The sequence below is a fragment of the Zophobas morio genome, unplaced genomic scaffold, assembly GCF_036711695.1.
Source record: "Zophobas morio isolate AGI-343-1 ecotype UQ-CSIRO unplaced genomic scaffold, CSIRO_AGI_Zmor_V1 ptg000131l, whole genome shotgun sequence".
Classification (NCBI taxonomy): Eukaryota; Metazoa; Arthropoda; class Insecta; order Coleoptera; family Tenebrionidae; genus Zophobas; species Zophobas morio.
In genome coordinates this window covers 136,873-158,470 of record NW_026972236.1, presented here as the reverse complement: position 1 = coordinate 158,470, position 21,598 = coordinate 136,873, and the positions used below count along the sequence as shown (strand labels likewise).

Sequence of the window (21,598 nt, the reverse complement as noted above, 5' to 3'; positions counted from 1 at the left end):
CGAAACTTTTTTTTCTGCTTGTTTGCAATGTTCAATGAAGTAGTGAACTTTAGATGACAACACCTTCGCTTAAAAAATTTTTTATATGAATTATAGATAGTAGACTTGAACGTCGGAACAAGTCTGGCTCAGTCATAAGGAAACGAATAGCAAAATTAGATGTTCTGGTTGGCAAGGTTAACAAAAAAAAACCTTAGCAGCATCGTAATAGCTTAAAAAAACATAAAAGTCATTAAAAAATGAAACAAAAAATTATGGCTACGGAAGCACTATTTAAATGCGCTATATAAAAGAAAACCCTTGAAGCACTCTTATTAATGACAGTTGCAAGGTCTGCCATTTTACTTTATATGAGTATATAAAGGCGTATTAATTAAAGAGGGAAGTGCAAGGGTAACTCTTCTCTTATTAGTTATAAGTATCTAACGCCCATGGGAAAGAAAATTAGATTCCTATATAGACCTTGGTTGCAATTTCGGAATCTTCGCAACTTTAGCTATGGCCATGATATTAACTTACTCAACTTTAAAAACCTTCTAAGCCGCAACAATTGTTTTGATGTATTAAGGTGGTGCCGTGAAGCTGCCAAAAGTAACACCATTAAACTTCGAGTTTTCTCTGATACTAGCTATGTAGTGGAAATAGACAGAAGAATTATAACAAACGTATTTGCATCCCATATAAGAGAATTGGAATAAAAGTATTTGCTTCATAAATAGAAGAAGCTGGATATTTTACTCTTGAAGTGCTGTAATATATGTTGAATAGCGGGACTGTTAACTAAATTTAAGATAATTACACGCAATGGAAGAAAATGGTACCGGCACTTAGACGTCAAGTAGTACTATGCAAAGGATTAATATCGTTAAAGGGCTCGTGTGCATCATATATTGCAATACCAGGGGAAAATAGCTGATTTTGCCAAGCCATATCAGGATCATACTAACAAGGTAATTCACGTTATCCGAGACACACCCTAATATTATTAAGGATGTAATCATGACGTCTCGTTAAGCTCATTTTAACTAAAAGCCCCTAAATCAGCGCATTAATCAACCGCGTAAGAAGCCCATTAGCTTGCTTTATTGGTAGAAACCCTATAGTTTAACTAAAAATTTACAGTAAAAGAAAAAACAAAAGAACCTATTTATATTTAGGCTTCTAGGAAAATTAATTAATTAATACAACTTCCGCTTAATAAATACAATGAAAATAAAGCAATATTTGGTTATATAAAATTTATTTTTATTTTTACAGGTCGGAAGCCCTCGACAGTATATATACAACAATACGTTATATAATATAACAATAAAATATACTATAGTCTTTAACGTAATATAACTATGTGGTTGAAGTACTAAAAGTAATGTAGAAATTTATTTGATAATATTGAACTTTCTAGGAGCACCAAATTAAAACTTACAGAAAATAAGATCAAGAGGATTAAAAAAAGTAATATTAGCACATATACCTATTTATTTCTATAAATGTCGTATATTTGAATAATTATGTTGATAACCTCATATTCCATGCGACTGTTTGCATTAGAACTGTCTTTGAAGTAACGTTATATAGACACCCAATACAAAAATTTAAAAAGCCGATCATGGTAGGCTTCGTAGGCGATAAATAAATTATTAGAAGCACTTATATTATTTAAGGCCGAAAATTTATTTTTAATAAATAGTACTACACGTCAAATAAAAAAAATAAAATAATAGTAAGTTTATCATGGAAAAAAACCTTTTACATTATATCCTTGTTCTTAAAATGGCAAGAATTTAATAGTTCTATTAGCTTTAAACGTGTTATCCTTGGCTATATAAATTGTCTATTGAAGGGTATTCAAGCATCAGCACAATAGACAAAAGGTCCGGTTAACGAAGAGCGTATTACATAAAATTAAAGACTCGTGTTTACATATTATAAACATTGCAATAATAAGGTTATTTTCCCTTTTAAAAGTAATTAGGTAGCATAAAATCAAGGTAATCAAAAGGAATTCTAGTAAAATAAAATTTCTTAAATAATTTGACTTGCCTACCAAATTGAACTAAATATTTTATAGCACTTGAATTAAAATGACTTTATAAAACCAATATTAAATTTCTTTAAGGCCAATATTAAATATACTATAGCTAACGTTAATATTACAAAGGGTTGTCTATCTCTGCCCCATAACTATGAGACTGACACGTTGTTTCTACGCATAAAAGTCGAGCTTGGCGAGCGGTAAGTTACTGTTGTCGTAATGGCGTTTGAAGATCTCGAACTTTCGGAGTTGTCTCAGTTAACTCCTGAACAGGCGAAAGATTCCCTTCAAAATAGATTTGCGATACAGAATTATCAGTTTTTTTTACAGGTTAGAAAGAGAAAGCTTTTGTCTAAGAATAATATTTTTACGAAGTGAAAAGATTAAAATTATTTTTAATTCACAAGTTCACTGGATAAACACACATACTTATATAATAACTGTGTACAAGTCACTGATATATATTGATTTTTTGTAATAGACATAACTGACTGTTTTATACAGTTTACTTTATTATTATACTTAATTTTTTTATAGTCACTAGGTTTTATATACAGATTTATTATTTCCCCTTCTAAACTAAAATTTCTTAGTAACTTATGTCAGTTCCTTTTTTTTTTTTTTTTTTAAATTTTAAATATAAAAGTTGTCATTCATTTAAATATAGTTTTATTTTTGGTTGCTTAGTGACTATTTGTTTAATAAGTACATGACAAACAGTTGTTTTGAAACTTGCGTTCAGAGACCCAGCCCCCTGCTTATGAACAACGAAAAAGTAGAATTATTAGGTTTTTTTTAATAAGTAACTTTGAGGTTTTTTTTTAAAACTTAAGGTTTGTCTTCAAAAATGCTCGACGATGTTTACTGATACCTTCCAGCACGCTCTAAAAGCTTTATTAGGAAGACTAAAATCGGAAAAACTTCATAGAGCTTAAGTTATATAATAAAGCCGTTGCAATTTTGGAATAAAGTGCAAAAAGGAATTCGGTTTTTTTGAAGCAACATTATGTAAATGCATTTAGTAAAAAGTTAGAAGCATTTTTTGCTTGCTAATGCCAAGTTTAAAAATATAAGCAATGTTTGTTAAGTTTTTGTAGTGCACAACGTCTTATATTTTTGTTCCTACTCCTATCAGAAAAGAAAGGGACAAGATAATATAAGCTGCTGCCGTACATTAAATTTTTCTTATTGTATCTTTAGTCCAACGAAGTCACTGAATTTGCTTACGTAACATGTTTTTATTAAGGAACAACGAATGTAAGGATTGGGGAGAACGGCTTTTATTTTATATTTTCATATACTTTAATAAAAATATTCTGGTTTACACTTTTATTATATTAACAAGCTTTACATGAGCTTCCTTCTGTTATTCGTTTACACATTAATTTGATGTACTTTTAAATTAATTCAGTAATTTATTAAAGGTTGTATAAACGTTGAATTATAAAGTTTAAAGTCTGTTTTACTCATGTGATCTGATTTTGCTTTTTAAGCTGCTTCCCAAGGTTGCCTAGCTATATTTTAATATCCATCTATAACCATATATCAGAAGAGACTATACAATTAACTAGTTTGTCCGACTTCTGTTCCAAAAAAGAGTAGGAAGTTACTTATAGAGGGCACTAACTTTAACTTTAACGAGTCTGCAAAAACTTTAAATATTGCTTCTAATAATTTTTCGAGTTTTCACCGTTTTATTTTTTTGGGTTACCAACCTTCCTAAATTTTAATATATTTTAATTCTCTTTGCTAACATTTGCGATAACGTAATGCTCTTGCTCAATACTAAAGATGCTGTACTGGAATAAATGGGGTTGAGTATGAATGTGCAACTATCAAAGACTGGAAAGGGGCGCCCCTTCTTAAGCGCTGAGCTACTACGACTTTTCTTAATACCAGTATGACGTATTTACGTATTAAATCAATTATAATGTTATTATGAGTGTTATTGTGGGTCTCACTTGGGCAATAAAAGATAACAAGGAATAAGGACCCTTTTGTTTACATCTGTTGTAATTTGTGAGTGGGTTGGTTCAAGATGATTTTACTTGTGAATATGTGTCGTTAGTGAACACTACAATACATTAACGACAAGCTCTTTAACTTGGGGGTAGTGTGATTTAAGTTAGGTGTGACGCTAATAACCCCATAAAATTATGTCGCTGCTCTCTATTTACTTCTCTTGTGACCCGAGTGATTAATGTTTTTACGCACCTTAGTATTTAAATGTTTATAATTTTAGAAGTACTATTTAATAAAAGAAACACAATAATATATATGGATAAACATTTTTAACGGCAGCTCATAGTACAGCACGCGACTGGATTAGATGAAAAGTCCTTGATAGGGATTTTAAAATATTAAATGTATTAACATTAAGCCATATGAAGAGAAGACGTAAAAAATTTACATCGACAATCGTAGTATAGCTCTGACTTGAATTAATTAAAAACTGTTTTATTGAAGTTAAAATAAATTATGTATTAATGCATACTAAATGAGGTGAAGTTTTTGCACATGTTTACGAAATTTAACGATACCAGTTACTTCAACCTTTCTTCTAAACGGCGATTAATTTACTAAACAAGGCTCAACATTAACTTGTCCCACCTTATTTATTACCCAAGTAATTAATTTGTTAATGTTTTGTTTTTCAAGGAAACCTTTTTAAGACCTTAAACTTGCTGCTAAAATAATAGTAGCAGAATTAACGTGTTATTAAGGTTTGCATATAAAGATAAAACCTAAACATAATTATTTAAAAGGTAAACTGTAAATGCCACTTCGTTCCTCTTTTAATAATTAGAAAGTCCTGAATTCTTAGAAATACACTATCTTTAGGTGGTTATTAAATCTATATTAAGTTTTTTACTTATCGTTGGCAAAGTATAACCCCTAAGAAGGGAAAGTTATAAATGTTTAGCGCATGTGGGCAAAAATTATAAATGCCAACCTATTGGTAAAATAAACGGCCCATTGCCATTTTTAAAGACCTAAAAAAAGCATGTTTATATATTTATAAAGGTTAAATTTTAAAATTTTTACCACTAATCATCTTTTTCCTTCAATAAACCATATTAATTTGGAAAGTAAACCTAAAATTTTAACATTTAGAATTTTTTGGTAAGGAAACAATATAAATATTGCTTCAGATTCAGCTTTTAACTCAAGTAAATTGTGCAACATGGCTGACGCAAAGGATCACGCAAAGGCTGCTAAAGAAAACGTTAAAGATGCAGTTAAGGAGAAGACCAATCTCACTCCTGGTCAGGAACTTAATGCAGCTTGTGAGGTAATAATATTTACTTAAATATAATTGAGAGTTTTTTATTATTTAAACTAGGAAGCGAAAACGGCTCTTAAGCATCTAGGAAACGGATTATATAAAGGCATCATGGGGACTAACGAGGGACCTTCAAATTAACTCACATTGTACCGTTTCAGTATTTTCGCAGAGTTCGCAATATGAATAAATAAAAGAATACATACAATTATTTTTTCTTAATATCATAAAAACTCTTAAGTATAAGGGTGCTGTAATCTTTTTTTATATATTTTCTTCTTTTCTTTATATTATTGTGGAAACCAATGTTTTAAAATATATATTGTAATAAAATATAGTGAGTTTATAGTGCAGTTGACTACACTTAACAATTTTCCTAAGAAGTTATCTAGTTTCTCAGTTAAGATTAGACTTTCAGTTAGGTTATTATATTGACATAATTAATCGCCCCCCAGACTAATTTTAAATGACTATATGTATGCTTCTTATTAGGTTGCATATCCGCACAGACGCTAAAAGAAAACAAGAGCTGAAAGAGAGTTACTAATATTGTCTTATGTTGCGGGGCCAAAAAGTATTTACTGCACACTAGTAGCTTGTCAGTTTCGCTGAAACCCCATTTTACTCTTCTGCATCCTTAATATTCTACTTTTAAATCTGGCGTCTATATAATTATTAACTTAGTTTAAGCAGAAACCCTATAAATTACTAGATTTCGTTATTCGATTTAGTACCTCTTATTTGTTTGTTTTTTGGTTTAAACTAGTTGTTAACCCGGTAGACGAAACCAAGAGGTAAAAGACAAAGGAGTAGAAAAGTAAGGGAAAAACTTTGTTTAATAGTAGAAGGCTCACAACTACTTGGCTCGTTACTGTAACATTCAATTTACAAAACAATTATTGATTATGACTTTCTAATCCATGAAATGCCTCAGCACCTGCTCGCATTTAAAGCCTTCATTAGTGGCTATCAAAGAATATTTTAAACAAAAAACCTTCCCAAAATGAATGACCAGGCATTTTTGCATGATAACGAATGATATTGCAATTACACGTTAAACTTGCTTTATATTAAAAATCTTTGTGCATTATTAGTTTTGCATTTATAATTTATATGCATAAAGTAAATTTAAAGTTACATGACGTTATTAAGCTACAACAGGAAGAATGTATAACGTGATTTAGCAATCTTTAGTTAGTAAGAATTATTTGATAAGAGATAGGTATAGTATCAACGAAATATAAATTGGCAAAAAAAAATATTAATAATTTAAATTATCAACCGTCTGTAGTGTCAATATGCACTCCACTATAAAATTCCGTTTTATTTTCGAGTCATTTTTCTAGCAATAAAAAAAAAGATCAAGTGAACTAAAGAAAAATTACCCATTTTATGTACCCCTATCTAAATTTTCTTAACAACAATATTTCTTGCAGATGATTAATTGCTTTTCGCCTTCACAAGTAAGTTTGTTTTATTTAGTACTGTGTAGTATATCATCGACTTCAAAATGTGAAAAAAGTTAGTTTATACTCTCTTCTCTTCTAAGTGGCCGTTAGAGCAATAATATTAGCTCTTAAAGTTAATCTAATTAGTCACCTACTATAGGGCTATTATAAAGCTAACTGAGAAATCATTAGAAGACAGTTTATTAAAACTTTGGTTTCTAATATTTACTATTAGAAAATTCTAAATAACACATTTTAATTTTAGAACACTATCTGGAAAATATTGTGACTTCTTTGCTCAACTCAAATTACAGTTTAAACAAATCACGTTTCCTTACGATGGTCTCATGGGTTCTTCTTTATTAAACTGAAGTAATGATCCTTAGCACACTCATTCTAGTATACTTTTATGAGCGCATCAAAGTTATAACCTCATATTTCCACTAAATCTGGACTATTAAAGTAGATCTAACTAACAATTTAAAAGTTTCCCTTTCATGCCGTGGTATTCTAAACTTGACATTCTAATTAAGGGCACCCTCACAAGTAAATGCGATGGTTAGATTTATGGTGCCCAGGATTAACACTTAATGTGGAAACCCACTGCTATAACCTGACTGCCAATAAGCACTATGATACAAAACTATAAGCTTAAATTATAGTAATGTATATAGTAATAATTAACAGAAAGCAATATAAAATTACGCAAAACTAATGCTAATTTTAAAAGCTTAGCAAAATCCACCACTGCCTGTCCTCAAAGCTTGTAGACTTAAAAAATTATAATGAAAAGTATCTAACTGTGCGGAGGACAGACAGACTAATAAGAGCTACGAGCGTATAGCATTAAGGTAGCCTACAATTAAAGGTAACGACAAAAACACATACTCTTTTAAGCTCAGTACTATAAAGGCAATGCTAATAATTGGTACTCAGATAGAAAATAAATTCAGTAAAAATTATCAACAAATTCTACACTCTCAATTTTTTTTTAAAAGCTTTACGTTTCCGAAAACTATATATTCTATATAAGAAAAAATTTTAATAGGTTTATCGTTAATACAAAGCTCTGTAATAACTTATTCAATAATTTTCGAGTTGCCTAAGGAGCACAACCCGACCAAATTGAACAAACAAAGAGGAAAAATGCGCGCATGCCACTTCTTCAAGTGCTCAACCCTCATATAAAGTATTAGTACCCCACCTATTTACGAAAGTCACTCCGAGAAAGCCGAAAATAAGTTTTAAAAAAATGACCCGCTAAAGGGTGATAGTTCATACTTAATGAAACCTTTAACCAAGTTCCTTTGTGTTAAAGTCAATATATTAAAATTATAATTTTTTTTTTTATTACCTTAAAGTTTTTTATTAAAACATTAAGAGTTTTGTAAATTATGGACAGTGCTAGCTATACTGAAAATCACGAATTGTATATTTTTGAGTCTCACTCTATCTGTTAATAGCTAAAGGTTTCATAATACCACTTGATTTTTATCCTCCTCATCCTCTTTGCAGTTACTATTTACCTCTTACACTATAATAAATAGTAACTGTCCCTTTAATTTAATGCTTTAAGTGAAGCTACTGGCTTATAGCTTCCTTATTGCACCCTACTGGGACCATTTGTTTAAAAAATTAACTTTTTAAAAAAAAAGCATATTTTGTAAGTTCGGATGACACCCTATTTAGTAAAATACTGGTGAGCCAATCACTTTGATATATTAGGAGGGAGAGCGAACTAGGTGTTTGCTTTTACTGTTGTACAACAGTAAGATGTTTTCCTGTAATTATCCGTTTGTTTCGTCTTGATAATGTTCATTCTGCAGAACATATAGGAGCGCCCAGGGCTGCGACGTGATGGCCTGTAGTTCCTCCTCCTCCTCCTCTTCTTCTTTTGATGGGCATCATAAGAAAGTCCACTATAAGAAAAAGAAAGACAAAAAAGATAAAAAAAAGAAAAAACACTCACACAAAAAAGGTTTTTTCTAATTTAACTAGAATTTTCATATATAATTTTTGTAACTCTTTTATTTTAGTTAAGAAACACAGTTATGTCACAAATTTACCTTGCCAGGTGCCCCTTTTATGCCAACAAAGTTCCTCAGTGAACTTACAAGGGAACATAGGAGCACCACCTCCCGGTTACCCAGTTCAGGGCAATGTGATTTCAGTAGTTCCTCACAACTTAGAATGCTCATCAATACCTAATAACATGCACTTTTCACAACCCGTCATCGCAACATCTTCAGTTGGCCAGGGTTATTCAGATAACCGTCCTACAGCATTACCAAATTCAGATTACAATTACTCCACCTACAATTATCAGCAATCTCTTGGTAACTCTCCGCAACCTATTTATCCTCCTTATAACTATAGAAATGCTAGTTCTTACAAAGAAACAACTTCTCAAGTTCAGAGACCTTTTTCACCTGATTACCCGAGTAGAGGGGCTTCTGGTGGACTACCACCCCTACCAAAATAAAGTTACAGATAATTTAGGTTGTTATGCTGTCTTTTCTTATATTCAATTTTTTCAAGTTGCTTATAATCTTAAAATTTTCTTAATTTAAACTCATTTTTAACTTTTATAGGTGTAACCTTCGACTTAGCTATTGACTAATAATTTACTAGATTTAAATGCAATACTGTATATTTAAAAGCTTAATATTTATTTAACTCAAAAGGCCAAAAGTTAACTGTTCATGCTAACTTTTAAAATTGTTTGCCCTTCTTACGTTGCTATGCTTGTTGATTTCGTATTCTTCACTTTTTTTACCAGTTCAAAAAGCGGAATTTATAACAAATTTCTACAAAATATTCAAATTAAAAAGCTGACTTAATAGTTCTAGCAGTTCTGAAAATATTATAAAGTTAACCTGCGAGTATCTAGTATTTTGGATAAAGAAAAAGAAATACTTTTAATCTCCCGTTTTGCCAAATAAAAAAAAACTATATTTTTTTCTAATAAGATTTACAAGTTAAACATCTCAGCGAGCATCCCGCAAGTAAAGATTAGAAAACTAATTTTTCAAGGTCAATAAAAATGTTTATTTATTTTAGAAGGGCCATCCATTTAGTCATCTTACAAATGAATACACTTAATAGCCCGTATAAGCCATACCAAAACATACTTAAGAAGTAGCCTAAGTTATACAGTATCACCTTATTTTTGGAAGGTCAGCTTTCATAGTAGGGTTTTTAGTTGACGTGGCGCCAATAGATATATATGATAATGAAGTTTATGGCTAACTTTTATGGGCTAGTTCTTAGCGCACTAGATTTTACTATGTTTTTTATCTGGTTTAACTAGCTTCCATGACAACTACACGCTAACAATTTTCTTTATATAAGTTAAGGGGAGTTACACTAGCTAATTACCAGGTTAACTTAGCGCTTAAGGCAAAGGCACACATACTTAAACTGTTTAGTCTGATATTTCATTTACAGAGACCTGCTTCCTGCTGCACTCCCCTAGTAATAAACTTCTCAACATAAACGAAGCTGTGCGGATCGAGTGGCTCAAGTTTATTAGTTTAAGACCTTGTGACCTTGTAAAATGCGCTGAGGATTATTAGTATCCCAAAAACTCGAATAAGTGAAGGTCTAGGTTATGGGGTTATGTAATATATAATTATTGCTTGTCTACTAAAATGTGCGTTATAATAATAATTGATATATTTCCTCACATATTACTTTCTTTTCTAAAAAAGAAATTCGGTATAACAGATAGCATAGACTTTTCTATAGAGCATAACCTATATATGAAAGGGATTGTAACAAGTTCTTATTTAAAGTTTTTATTTCTTGTTGTTACCCACATAACTTAACCTTAGCTTGTTTCATATATAGATACACAAGTCCCTAGAATAAATATTGTTAAAAAGGAAAATTACTTGATAGAAATGATATTTCTACAAAGAACCTGAAGTCTCTAACTTGCACTCTTTAATAGCAAGCATTAGTGCAATCGAAAGAGGCTCATTACCTTTAGAGATCCTTTTTAGAGGGTTCTAATTAAAATTAACGTCTTGTAAGAGTGAAGTGCAGTAATAAATAATCTAGAAACTTAATAAGTTTAAACAGAAAATGAACAATTTTTTGCAAATGTTAACAATTTTGGAATGAAGGTTTTGCCTTAAAAAAATAGCGTTTAAATTTTTTTTGGTTTAAAACCCTCATAGGAAATTAGAGTAAGGAATTTTTCGTATGTTTATCGAAAACGGTATGTATAACTCATGATAAAAATAATAGGAAAAGATTTATGGAATATCTTCTTCTTATAAAATGCTGTTTATAAATATAGATAACTGCAAAGTTATCCACCCGAGACTAAAATCGTTTGCATGCTAAAAAAGCAGATTTTCACTTGTTTAAACTCAAGTGCTTCAGCGGGCACTTTAAAATTTTAGAGGGGAAAAGGTAAATAAACCGCAAAGTCCCAAATTATACAACAGTAGCACGCCCTTTACATGTAAATTTTGAATGCATTACTCCACCCAGTTTTAGATTTTTTTTCGATCTTATGGCCATGATAATACCAAAAAGCAGCTGGAACGTTTATATAATTCCTTTTAGTTTGGAGGGCTTAGTAATATATGTACTACCCATCTACTATTTAACGACCCCAGCAGCTAGAAAGCTTTATGAATAACCTCTTTTATCTTGGGACAACCAAAAAGGATTGCGGCAGTGGTCTAACATAATAAATACTTATAATTTTGCAATAATAAAATGGGATAGAGTTGAAAACCTTTTTAAAGTTTGATATATTCAAAGTGCTTAGTTCAGGGTTAGATATTAAAGCAAGCCCTCCACTTTTATTATTAAAAAAATAACTATAGTTAGTAAATATAATTTATTTCAGCTTAATATTTACTACATAAAGGCTATAGATGCTCTATACATTTTTATATTGTCTACACATGATAAACTTGTTACGAATGATAATAACTTTTGTTTTAAAAATATATTAAGTATGAATAAAGAAAAGAAACTTATTAAAGCGGGGTATAAACAGCTCTTCAATTTTGTCGCAATTTTTCAACTGCATTTAATTAATATTATTCTTTTAAGAAAAAACTTAAGAAGGTTTATAACCAAGACTTCTCCAGACTCTAGTGATGGTAAACTTAGAGACTTTATAAGCATGTTTTCATCTAAAGAAATCTCTATTTTAATTAAAGTTTAACAAATTTAAATACACTAACAGCAGTAGCACTCATATTTATTTAATATTAGCCATGTTACCTGCTTTAGTTAGAAAAGGAAGCTGGATTCCCGCTATTAAAGAATATCCATGGAGGATTAAAAAAGCTTTTAAGTATAATGAAGGCTGAGTAAAAAGGAATTAAATATACTCAAATCCATGTTTTCTATAAATCCAAGATACTGTGCCTCCTGAGCACTCGAACTAAACTTGCGGATTCCCATTGTATGCAGTACAAGGACCCTCTGTTATAACAAACAATATTTTAAAGGTTAGTTGTACTTTAGACCGGTATAGTATTACCTCTATATTAACAGCACCTGAGAGATTGACTGTTTGTAGATTTTTAATATTCATAATGTTAAAAACTGCTGTTGCTAGAATATAGGTGAGAGTTCATCACAATATACCAGTTAGTCAGGGTGAAAATAAGTCATGTTTAAATTTGCTTACTTTGCAAACTGGGAAGTTCTAATGACCCATTGGAAAATTCTATTTGATCCAAATAGAAAGTCTTAGTGCTTTTTAAAGAAGGAAGAGACAGAGAATCTAAGACTTTTTTAATGATTAGAAGTAATACTAATTAATAAGTTACTTTTTGCTAGCCACGTACCTTTCGAACTCATGACCGAAAAAGTATCACATTCCATTAAATTATTTAACTGGAGTTGGATGGGTTTATTTGAATAAAGCTCATTAGCATCCAGTTTCATCACAGTTTCTAATTTTGGAGCTTTTAGCAAATTAAAACTGACTTTTGAGAAGATGAGTCTTTCAACAATTCGCAAAGAAGATAAATTGATTAGTCTAATTAAAATTATAATTATAGATCTCATCGTATTCTTTTACAAGTTTACAAATACTCAAAAGCTGAGTTAGATATTTTTAGCTCTTCAACCAATTCCAAAGTACCGAAATCCAAATCTTTTTGGTCAGAAGATAGTCCTTCGATTCTAATTTTTTCGAATCTTTTCGCTCTAGGAACACTTAATATGATTTAATAACCTATCTTAAAGATACACTGATAATGTTGCAAAAACTAACTTTGATAGTAATTTTGTAAGAGGTATTAAAATATAAAATAACAGAACTATAAAAAACTCTTAGGGATCCCTGATAATAACATAAACCTCACCTTATGCTTATAGATGGTTGGTTCGTTCCAATAAAAGAAAATAATTCCAGTTCCTTTAGGCTTGGAAAAGAAATATTAACGCCTTCGTTAAGATCTGTTATTGATAACAAAGTCTTAATTCATCCTGTTTTTATATAAAATTTCCTTGGTTTAACTTAAATATCAGTTTACATTAACTTAAACGACTTTAGTAATACGTAACCAAATTAAATTTCTAACCCTCTTTCAAGAATCATTTTTATTATTTAACATCTTTGGGTTTTACCTACCTTCGTATTTGATGAGAACCTTCCTTGCAGCTTTAAGAAAAGGAAAATTTCTATTATAAAGTAAGTGTTGTTACCTGTAAGCTATACATAAATTTTGAAGCCTACAGGTATCCTGAAGCACCACTTATGAACAGCTTCTCAAATTTTTGGCACATAAGTAAGCTATCATAATTTTTTCCTGTCTTAACTTCATGATCACCACAAGATGCCATAACTTCAAAAAGAGAGATAAGCTTGATATTACTAATTTGGAAGTTCCATTATAAAAGTTTAGTTGAAATTCTCTAAATATGAAAAATATAACCCGACAACCAGAGAAGCCAAAAAAGATATGGCGAGGTATAAGGTCAGTATAAACGAAGCGGAAGGGCCTCTGTTTAAGGATGCCCTTACAAATTCCAACATTTCATTAGTCTCATTAGATATTGTTTTTTCACTCAAACCTAAAAATTAGAGAGATTTATAGATAAAATATTTTTAATACTAAAGACTTACTGCTTTCAGCAAAAGGTAGTTTTTTTAAGGCGGCATCTCTATCATTTAGCCTTTTGGTAAATACTTTACGCCATTCCTGTGCACTTGCCATCTAAATAAACTAATAAATGACTATATTATATATAATAATAACTCCTCGTTGCTAAATGTTTTGAAGCACAAACAAAATTAATTACATGGAATCAACAGGTAATGTAATTTTCATCACAATAATTGCGTGCAAGAATAGAGGTAATATCCTTAACTTTAATACATTTTAAACAGCCTAACTTTCTAAATATAATAAGAGAAGTTTATAATAACAGTAGACTAAGAGCTCTCTAATAAGCGGATTAACTTTGAAGGTAATATGTAAAGTAGTGTAGCCTCAGTCGCAACTTATAATGTACCATAAGTAAATTAATCTGGCTTAATTATACCATGGTATCTTTAGTTTTTAATACATGAAAAAGTAATGTAAAACGATACTTCTAGTAAAAATAAAAAGTTGTACCCACCTCAAACATAGCGTTAAACTCAGTTCAATTCCACCAGGTTCAAAATGTAGCACGGCAAAGGTACTAAGGGGAGAATCCGCTTAACTTGGGTGACAGAGAGCTTCACATTAAATTTTTGTTATATAAACCGAAATTTAAAAAAGATAATCAAAGTTTGGATCATTTAGTTAAATGATTGGCCGTTTTTGATCTGTAAAGGTAACATGATTAGTCTTTACTTAGTTGCAAAAGCTATTGCTTATTGCGAGCTCACCAATGAAATAGCTTAAAGATATACTTAAGACCTGCTAACCATAATATTTTTTATCTATTGATTTAAAAGTAGAACGCCTTTTGAATAACTATCTATTTCCTCGCACTAAAATATAAGTGGATAAATTAAAGAAACAGTTTTTTATTATTTACTAAAATATGCATAAGGAAAGACTGCGCATTATAGTTGAAGTTGATTCCTGAGCAACATAAATATTGATGGTTTCCACATACCACAAAACAGATATAGCTGGCCCTGTTGTTTCTTATTTAGACGAAGACTGTAACCACCCTATTAGCTGTCAACGAATTATTATACAATGCGTTTTACAAATTATCAGAGAACCACGCAAAATACTTATTTTCGTAGTATTCAATCAAGCATAACAACTAACTGATTATTATATTAACTTTCTTTAAGTGTACATTAGTTAAAAGTTAGTATGTGTTACTTTGTTGTGCGGTCTACACTCTTTAAGCGGTAGAGCAGTTTTACTTTTTTAGGTTCTCTGTGCGCCATAAATACTGGTAAATAGAGATTTATTATGCTACCAAGCCTCTTTTAAATTTAACTCAGAGTAATGAATCCTTATTATTTTATTGTTACACTTCCGAAATATATTAAGGTAACTTCTGATCGGAAAGTCCACTGCGGGGACATCGAGGAGGTAGTTTGCCTCGCTATTTATCATGTTTATTGTTATAACTTAAATGCTTTAAGTTGAAACATTATGGGTATGTAAATTTCTCCTTAATGTTTTTTTTCTTTATTTGTAATTAGCTTAAGACACAAGTTAAAGAATATTTTAATAAGAAAACTGGTAAAACCCTCTTTTTTTGGTAATTTTTAAGATGTTATTATAATTAATTTATTTACATACACTGAAAGAAGAAAGTTCTCTTAAGGGTAAGCTCTTCTATATTTTGTTCAACTTATATTATCAACTACTTTTAATAGAGTTATCAGAAAATATAGTGGAAAACCAAATAAGAGAAAATTATGATAAGGTATACTTCCTTTTCTAATTTTGTTCTTCACTTCAAATTAATTTTTATAATTATGACAATTTTTTTAATTTTTTTTGGAAATATATTTGTTTTGCGTTTAGAGCGTTACAAATTTTGATTGACAAAAAACATAATAAACCTTGTGCGTATATATATACAATTTGTTTGATTATAACTTATATTTAATACTTTTAAATAGTTTATTACTTAATTTTTAGTATTAACTTGATTATAATAACTATTTAAACTTAATAAATCTATTTAAAAGTTATAAATTTTTTTTTTCACATTTATGAAGTAATTAATTTTTAAAATATTTTTTGGGGAATAGTTTTGTTAATAAAAAATTTGTAAAATCAAAATTAATATTTTAAAAAATTATATAGGATTTTAATTTGATTTTTAAATTTTATTATTTTTTAATAAAATATGTTAACCTTATTAAAATATAAATAAAAAAGTTGAGTTTTGAAGGTGGTTTACTAAATTGTATAAACTTTTAACCAAAAGTTATATATATAGAGTAATTGTATAATTAAAAAGAAAGGAAAAAAAAATTTATTTTTGCCAATTTGTAAATTTTTTTAAATAAATATATTAAGCGAAACCTAATTTTTTATATAAATTAATTTACTTAAGGTTATTGAATTGCCCAACCTTGGCGACATTGACGTGAAGGAAAAGCAAAGTAATAGAAATTCTGATATTCCAGAAGCTGATCAAGAAAATTTGTAACGTGCTCTAATTTAATTTGAATATTTTTGTATATAATATATATATTTTTTTTAATGTTAAATGTGTTAAGTTGTAATTAATACTTAATTTTGATTAAGAAAGTTTGTAACACTTTTTTCCTTTAATTATGAAATTCATAAAAAATTTTAATAATTTATTATAATAAATTTTTTAAATTGCTTAGCATTTGTAGCAACTTTTAAATCTTTTTATAATATTGTACTAGATTATTAAGTAGTTAGAATTATTTCGACATTTTTTATTTTTATAACTAATTAAATTTTCATTTTATAAAGTTAATATATAAATTTTTAATCTAATTAGAACTTTGTAGAACTTTGAAAAAAAAAATTTTTAATTTTTAAGATTTTTTAAATTATTTTAATTATAAAAGTTTTTCTATTTAAAAGGTTAGTTTATTATATTATTAATATATTTAATATTTTGAATTATATATAAAAAATTTTTGTCTTTCATTATTATTAATTTATTTATTCGTTTAACAAAAATTTTTTGCTTAAGCTTTTTTAGAGTTTTTAAAATTTATTAAAAACTTTTATATTCAAACTTTTCCAATACTTTTTTGAAAGTTTATATTTATCAAGAAACTCTTATTTTTATATAACATTTAGAAAAATATTTACTATAACTTTTTTCCTGTACTAATGAAAACTAATAATTTGAAAGTTTGAATAAAATAAATATTATTCTTCTCTTCTGCTATAAAAACTAAAAAAACTTTTATTATTTATATAAACTCAACGTATTCTGTTTAAACTTTTAGTATAACTTTTGAGTAATAATAATAAGAAAAGTTAAAAAGGAATGCAGTAGAAAAATTGTAAAAGTGCATCATTTTTATCGGCCCGAAAAAGCTCAGCACGTGATCAAAACTTTGCGCTTGTCACAGAGAGCAACAAGTCAAGGGTAAAAAGTACCGCGGATGGGATTAATTTGCTCCCACCTAGCTGGATTGGCTCATTTTGACCTCCTCGTGTACTGGCATGCACCAATTACAATGATCGCTGCAGAAAGTAACATGTTTATTGGTAGTTTTCAACTCCCAAAATTTTCATTGGTTCGTGCCTTCACAATAAAAGAAGACTTTTTTCTTTTGAGTTCTTGTATTTTATATATGAGAGAACCTTTTTTAACTATTTTTTTTACTTCTTACTATTGAAATTTTTTTTAGTTTTAAACTTTGGAATTTGTATTTCCTATTTTGTTGCATATCCAATAAGACTTTCTATTTAGAAATTGTTTAAGCGACTTTTTTCTTCTTGATGAAAAAAAGGCAATATTTTTGGAAGACGACAATTCCTATATTGTAGATGTTGTGAAAATGATTTCCGAATTACTCGACGAGTTGGGGTTTACAATTATAATATCATCATTACTATTGCAGTAAATATCGGATAATTACAATATATTATTACTTTTATTAAAGAGAAACAATAATTAATAAATCTATTCACAAAAAGCCTTGAGGATTTATTATGGACGAGTGGCATAAAAGAAAATAAATACCAAGTCACGTTTTCGGTCCCGACGAGCCGAGTCGAGTTTGTTATGCGCCTTTTGATCAATAAAGGTTGGCTATTGGAGGCTTTTATTATTAATGTTCACTGCAAAAGTTGCATATATTTCATTTTTGTTCTTTGCAATACGTTCAATTCCACCAATGGAACACTGTAAATCTATTGGTAATCCTCCACACTCTTTTACTTACTATTTATATTATTTTTTTCAGGGTGCAGCACGGACTACGGCACTATCAGAGTTCTTCCCATCGATATTGTCAAGCCTGACCTGAAGCCTTCAAACGTATAAAAGTTTATTATGAAAAGTTTTTTTAAAAAATATTTATATTATTTTTTTTTTGTTTATTGTTATATATTTATAAACCGAACTAAAACTTAAACATATCGAAATTTTTATGATAATATGTCTCAACTACTGAAATATAAAAGTTTTCGTTGGTCTTATACGTACAAATTATGTGGATGACTATTTTTTATAATAAAGTTTTATTATATTCTCCCCATTAATGTTTTATTATTTTTACTTTATAATTTATATTATTCAAAATGTAATAAAAAGTTTATATTTCTATTGTCTTCTTTAGTATCATAATTATAACAGGTAGAAGGAGTTTCAGAGCAATTTATGAAAGGCGCTAAAAGCCGTATAGTAATGGATCAAGTTAATTTATTAATAATAATAATAGTAACCACAATAATAGTAATAATAAAGGTTATTTCTTCTGTTAAAAGTGGAGCTGAGCTAAACTTTGACTATTATGTTCTTCTTATCTGCGCTGCAGTGATAGCGGGTATTGGCCTCGCCTCCAACTCAGCTGTATGTTTTTATTTTGAATATTCCAATAAACTTTATAAAAATTACATTTACTTTTAATACTTAAAGTAATCTACAATTTTATGAACGCTATACAAGTTTAGTGCTTATTATTCTTTCGAGGTTGCTGTTATTGCGAGTATGCTCATCTCCCCGCTGATGGGGCCCATCCTTAGTTTCACCTTCGGCGCTTTTATATTGGACAGGTACTTACATTGCCCCACATTATTGGTAATTTTTTTAGTTGTTGGAGTCTGCTTGCAATGCGATGCAGAACGCAAACCGTTTAAGTGTCGTTTTACTAGTAAGCTGTACCTAAATGCTACCAATTACGCGCCCTTTAAAACTTATTTTTAATAAAAAAGTCAAGAACCAATCTAAGACATTTTAATGATATAAAATACCAAATTTATAATATATTCAACTTTAAGTTTACTATAGCGCGCGAATTTGTTGCACTTTGAACTTTACTACTAGTCATTCGCGTGTCTATATTTTCCAAGTCCACGTGTTTTTGTAAAATAAATTCACACTTATTTTTAGGAACATGATTATTGTTGGCCTTCGAAACGAGCTGTTCAGTCTCTTTCTTTGCATTTTCGTCGGCTTTCTTCTTGGCAGCGCGATGTCTCCTTTCGGTCCCTCTGCTTCGTTATTTTCCTTGACTGTTGTAGTCTACTAACAACGGTCAAGGCGTGTACTACGGGTGGCCCACCCCCGAAATGCGTAGCCGTGGCCAATGGGACAACTTGATCTTAGGTCTTTCTCCTTATAGGTTGGTCGCACGTGACCTTGTAATTTCGTTAAAGGCATCTGTGTGGCTGCTCCCTCCGGCGCGGGAGTCGCACTGTCCATTCTAGGAAATAATGCTGCTAGCTTAGTGGGTATAGTTATTCATGTTATGATTGACTATTTAAATTATATTTATTAAAACGTTTATTAATTGATAATTGGTTACTTTTATTTTCAAACTTATAATTCTGCTTTCAGGAGTCGCTATCTCCGCATCGCTCTTACCTCCCGCCGTAAATGCCGGCCTTAATTGGGCATACGCGCTCATTGGCCCTCACCTTCATCGTACGTTTGTCTATGTTTACTGACGGGTAATAGTGGTTAACTGCGTAACTAGTAAAAAGTAACAATGGCAGCGCAAAAGTTTTACCCTATAGTTTTTATTTGTTGTCGCCATTCGAAAACATTGGGCACGCAAACTATTTAGTAAAATACTAGAGGCAATGGCAGGGGAGCAACAGCGTCTCTGTGCTCGTCTCGGAGGCGTCAGCTTACTCTTAACCGTCGCAAACATCATATGTATATTTCTTTCTGGAATTGTTGTTTTTAAAGTGAAGGTTCATTCAGCTCTTCTTTTCTAGGTTTTCTTATTTTATATAATTTCAAAAATAATAAAGGAAGTTGTGCCTGTTGCTGGGAAGTCGGAGTTCTGGAAAGAAAACCTTTCGGTCTTGCGCTTAATAAAATAAAATATACGAAAGAGTTCAAGGACTTTGACATGTGCTATAGAGTTACAGGAGCCATGTGCGTCCGTTGGGGACAGAGGCGGACGAAGTCGCACGGGTTGCAAGAAATGCGAGAGATATCACTTCTTCTACTGTTCCTCATTATAATTATTATGTTTATGTTACTAAGAAAAAACAAATTATTTTTACTTGTGATGGTTTGAATATATAGAATATTCAGAGAAAAAAAGTGCAGCCATTTTTTTTAACCTATAATATCGTTACCGTTTTCTAGTATTACGACTGTAATAAATATTATTTTTTTATTTATTTTATATTTGCTATCGGTTATTATAAAGTTTACCTTGTTCCCTTTTTACTAAAAATAAATATTCTCTTATCAATAACACTGAATAGGCCTTCAAAAGCATTTCTACTGAAGGGCAGGAGCCTTCACTTTTTCAAAAAGTATAAAACTTTATATTTTTTTAACTCTCAGTCTTATTATTTTCATAAAGTAAATATTATAACTTTTTTAAACAGTATTTCTACATATTTTTGTATGTTATTACTTCTTGTGCAATTTCACTTGAAATTTATAAACAAATTTTGTAGTTTTTTTCGTCATTTTCATGAATATTTGGTATAGTGTATTACTGTCAACGCATATAAGTAGGAAACAAACAATTCCAGTTCTTTTATTGGCTGGGAGCTTTAGTTATAGTTAAAAGGGGCCAATAATTGTATAGTATACTTCTGAGCGTGCGTACTTAAAAGCGCACTCAAGTTTTAATAGATTAAAACTCTTATTGAAACTATTGATTAGAAAATTTTAAGAAAATATTATTAAATTCATTATTTTCCATAAGTCAACTTTATTTTAATATTTAGTGTTTTATTAAAACGTCCTTGTCAAGTAATTTTCGACATTTTTTGGTTGCGCAGATACCAAAATCTTATAAAAAATTCTTTAATTGTTGTAATGGTTAAATAAGCTTTACTTTTTCAAATTTATATAAAATTTTTTTTTCTTATTTCACTTTAATAAAAATTTACTTAATAGAGAGAGCGAGTTGCAAATATATAAATTTTAAATTTGGGTAATAATATATATTATTTTAAATTTACAGGAACTCTCTACCCGAATTACTGCGGAAGATATATTTAAACACGTTACATAATAATTTGTCAGTGGAGCATGCTTAACCTTGCATCTATTAAATTAGTCTGAATTTTCTTATTATAAATTTTTTATAAGCATTTGTCATGAACATATTTAATTATGTTTTATATATCAGTAAGCACAGACTTTTCCTACTACAAAATATTAAGTTTACTATAACATAAACTTTTAAAGAAGTATTACTTTATAGGTACTGACTGCCTTAAACATTATTTAAGAAACAGATTTATAGTTCAGCACGTT

General features: G+C 29.6%; 2 protein-coding genes and 1 long non-coding RNA gene across 6 annotated transcripts; 2 read left to right on the top strand and 1 right to left on the bottom strand.

Annotated features, from left to right (window-relative positions):
* Positions 1-2,250: 2,250 nt before the first annotated feature.
* On the top strand, positions 2,251-2,986 carry LOC135145135 (uncharacterized). The gene is made up of 3 exons (XR_010283339.1): positions 2,251-2,362; positions 2,739-2,807; positions 2,866-2,986. It is a non-coding gene; the product is annotated as an uncharacterized LOC135145135 (long non-coding RNA).
* A 7,567-nt stretch (positions 2,987-10,553) lies between these two features.
* On the bottom strand, positions 10,554-14,451 carry LOC135145187 (uncharacterized). 2 transcript variants are annotated; one of them, XM_064077299.1, is made up of 18 exons: positions 14,366-14,451; positions 13,869-13,959; positions 13,678-13,816; positions 13,479-13,616; positions 13,374-13,423; positions 13,105-13,198; positions 12,833-12,955; positions 12,583-12,776; positions 12,423-12,524; positions 12,273-12,346; positions 12,121-12,214; positions 12,011-12,043; positions 11,861-11,931; positions 11,758-11,807; positions 11,514-11,577; positions 11,416-11,457; positions 10,686-10,773; positions 10,554-10,624 (listed from the first exon to the last, which is right to left on the bottom strand). In XM_064077299.1, the coding sequence occupies exons 1-18, from the start codon at positions 14,372-14,374 to the stop codon at positions 10,593-10,595; spliced, it is 1,488 nt and encodes a 495-aa protein (XP_063933369.1). In that variant the 5' UTR covers positions 14,375-14,451; the 3' UTR covers positions 10,554-10,592. The 2 variants fall into 2 exon arrangements, with proteins under 2 accessions (XP_063933369.1, XP_063933370.1); XM_064077300.1 differs by having other exon boundaries at positions 13,869-13,968; positions 14,366-14,435.
* Positions 14,452-15,054: 603 nt separating this feature from the next.
* On the top strand, positions 15,055-21,371 carry LOC135145191 (uncharacterized). 3 transcript variants are annotated; one of them, XM_064077302.1, is made up of 21 exons: positions 15,055-15,145; positions 15,195-15,285; positions 15,399-15,438; positions 15,507-15,524; positions 15,576-15,625; positions 16,265-16,356; positions 17,615-17,731; positions 17,842-17,951; positions 18,111-18,184; positions 18,503-18,562; positions 18,614-18,718; positions 18,839-18,921; positions 19,259-19,353; positions 19,409-19,474; positions 19,525-19,599; positions 19,706-19,792; positions 19,946-20,064; positions 20,125-20,175; positions 20,237-20,326; positions 20,590-20,640; positions 21,303-21,371. In XM_064077302.1, the coding sequence occupies exons 2-21, from the start codon at positions 15,199-15,201 to the stop codon at positions 21,351-21,353; spliced, it is 1,521 nt and encodes a 506-aa protein (XP_063933372.1). In that variant the 5' UTR covers positions 15,055-15,145; positions 15,195-15,198; the 3' UTR covers positions 21,354-21,371. The 3 variants fall into 3 exon arrangements, with proteins under 3 accessions (XP_063933372.1, XP_063933373.1, XP_063933374.1); XM_064077303.1 differs by having other exon boundaries at positions 15,077-15,285; positions 15,510-15,524; XM_064077304.1 differs by having other exon boundaries at positions 15,077-15,285; positions 19,946-20,026; positions 20,089-20,175.
* The last annotated feature ends 227 nt before the right edge of the window (positions 21,372-21,598 follow it).

Excerpts from the sequence above, each read along its gene's own strand:
- LOC135145187 (XM_064077299.1), bottom strand. Across the intron at positions 12,044-12,120 it reads TATAGAAAACATGGATTTGA|CGGGAATCCAGCTTCCTTTT; the intron begins GTATATTTAATT and ends ATTCTTTAATAG. Across the intron at positions 10,774-11,415 it reads GTTGTCCCAAGATAAAAGAG|AACCCTCTAAAAAGGATCTC; the intron begins GTTATTCATAAA and ends AATTTTAATTAG.
- LOC135145191 (XM_064077302.1), top strand. The coding sequence starts at position 15,199 with ATGAATCCTTATTATTTTATTGTTACACTTCCGAAATATATTAAGGTA. Across the intron at positions 18,719-18,838 it reads GCCTCGCCTCCAACTCAGCT|GTTGCTGTTATTGCGAGTAT; the intron begins GTATGTTTTTAT and ends TATTCTTTCGAG. Across the intron at positions 20,327-20,589 it reads GAGATATCACTTCTTCTACT|GCCTTCAAAAGCATTTCTAC; the intron begins GTTCCTCATTAT and ends AACACTGAATAG.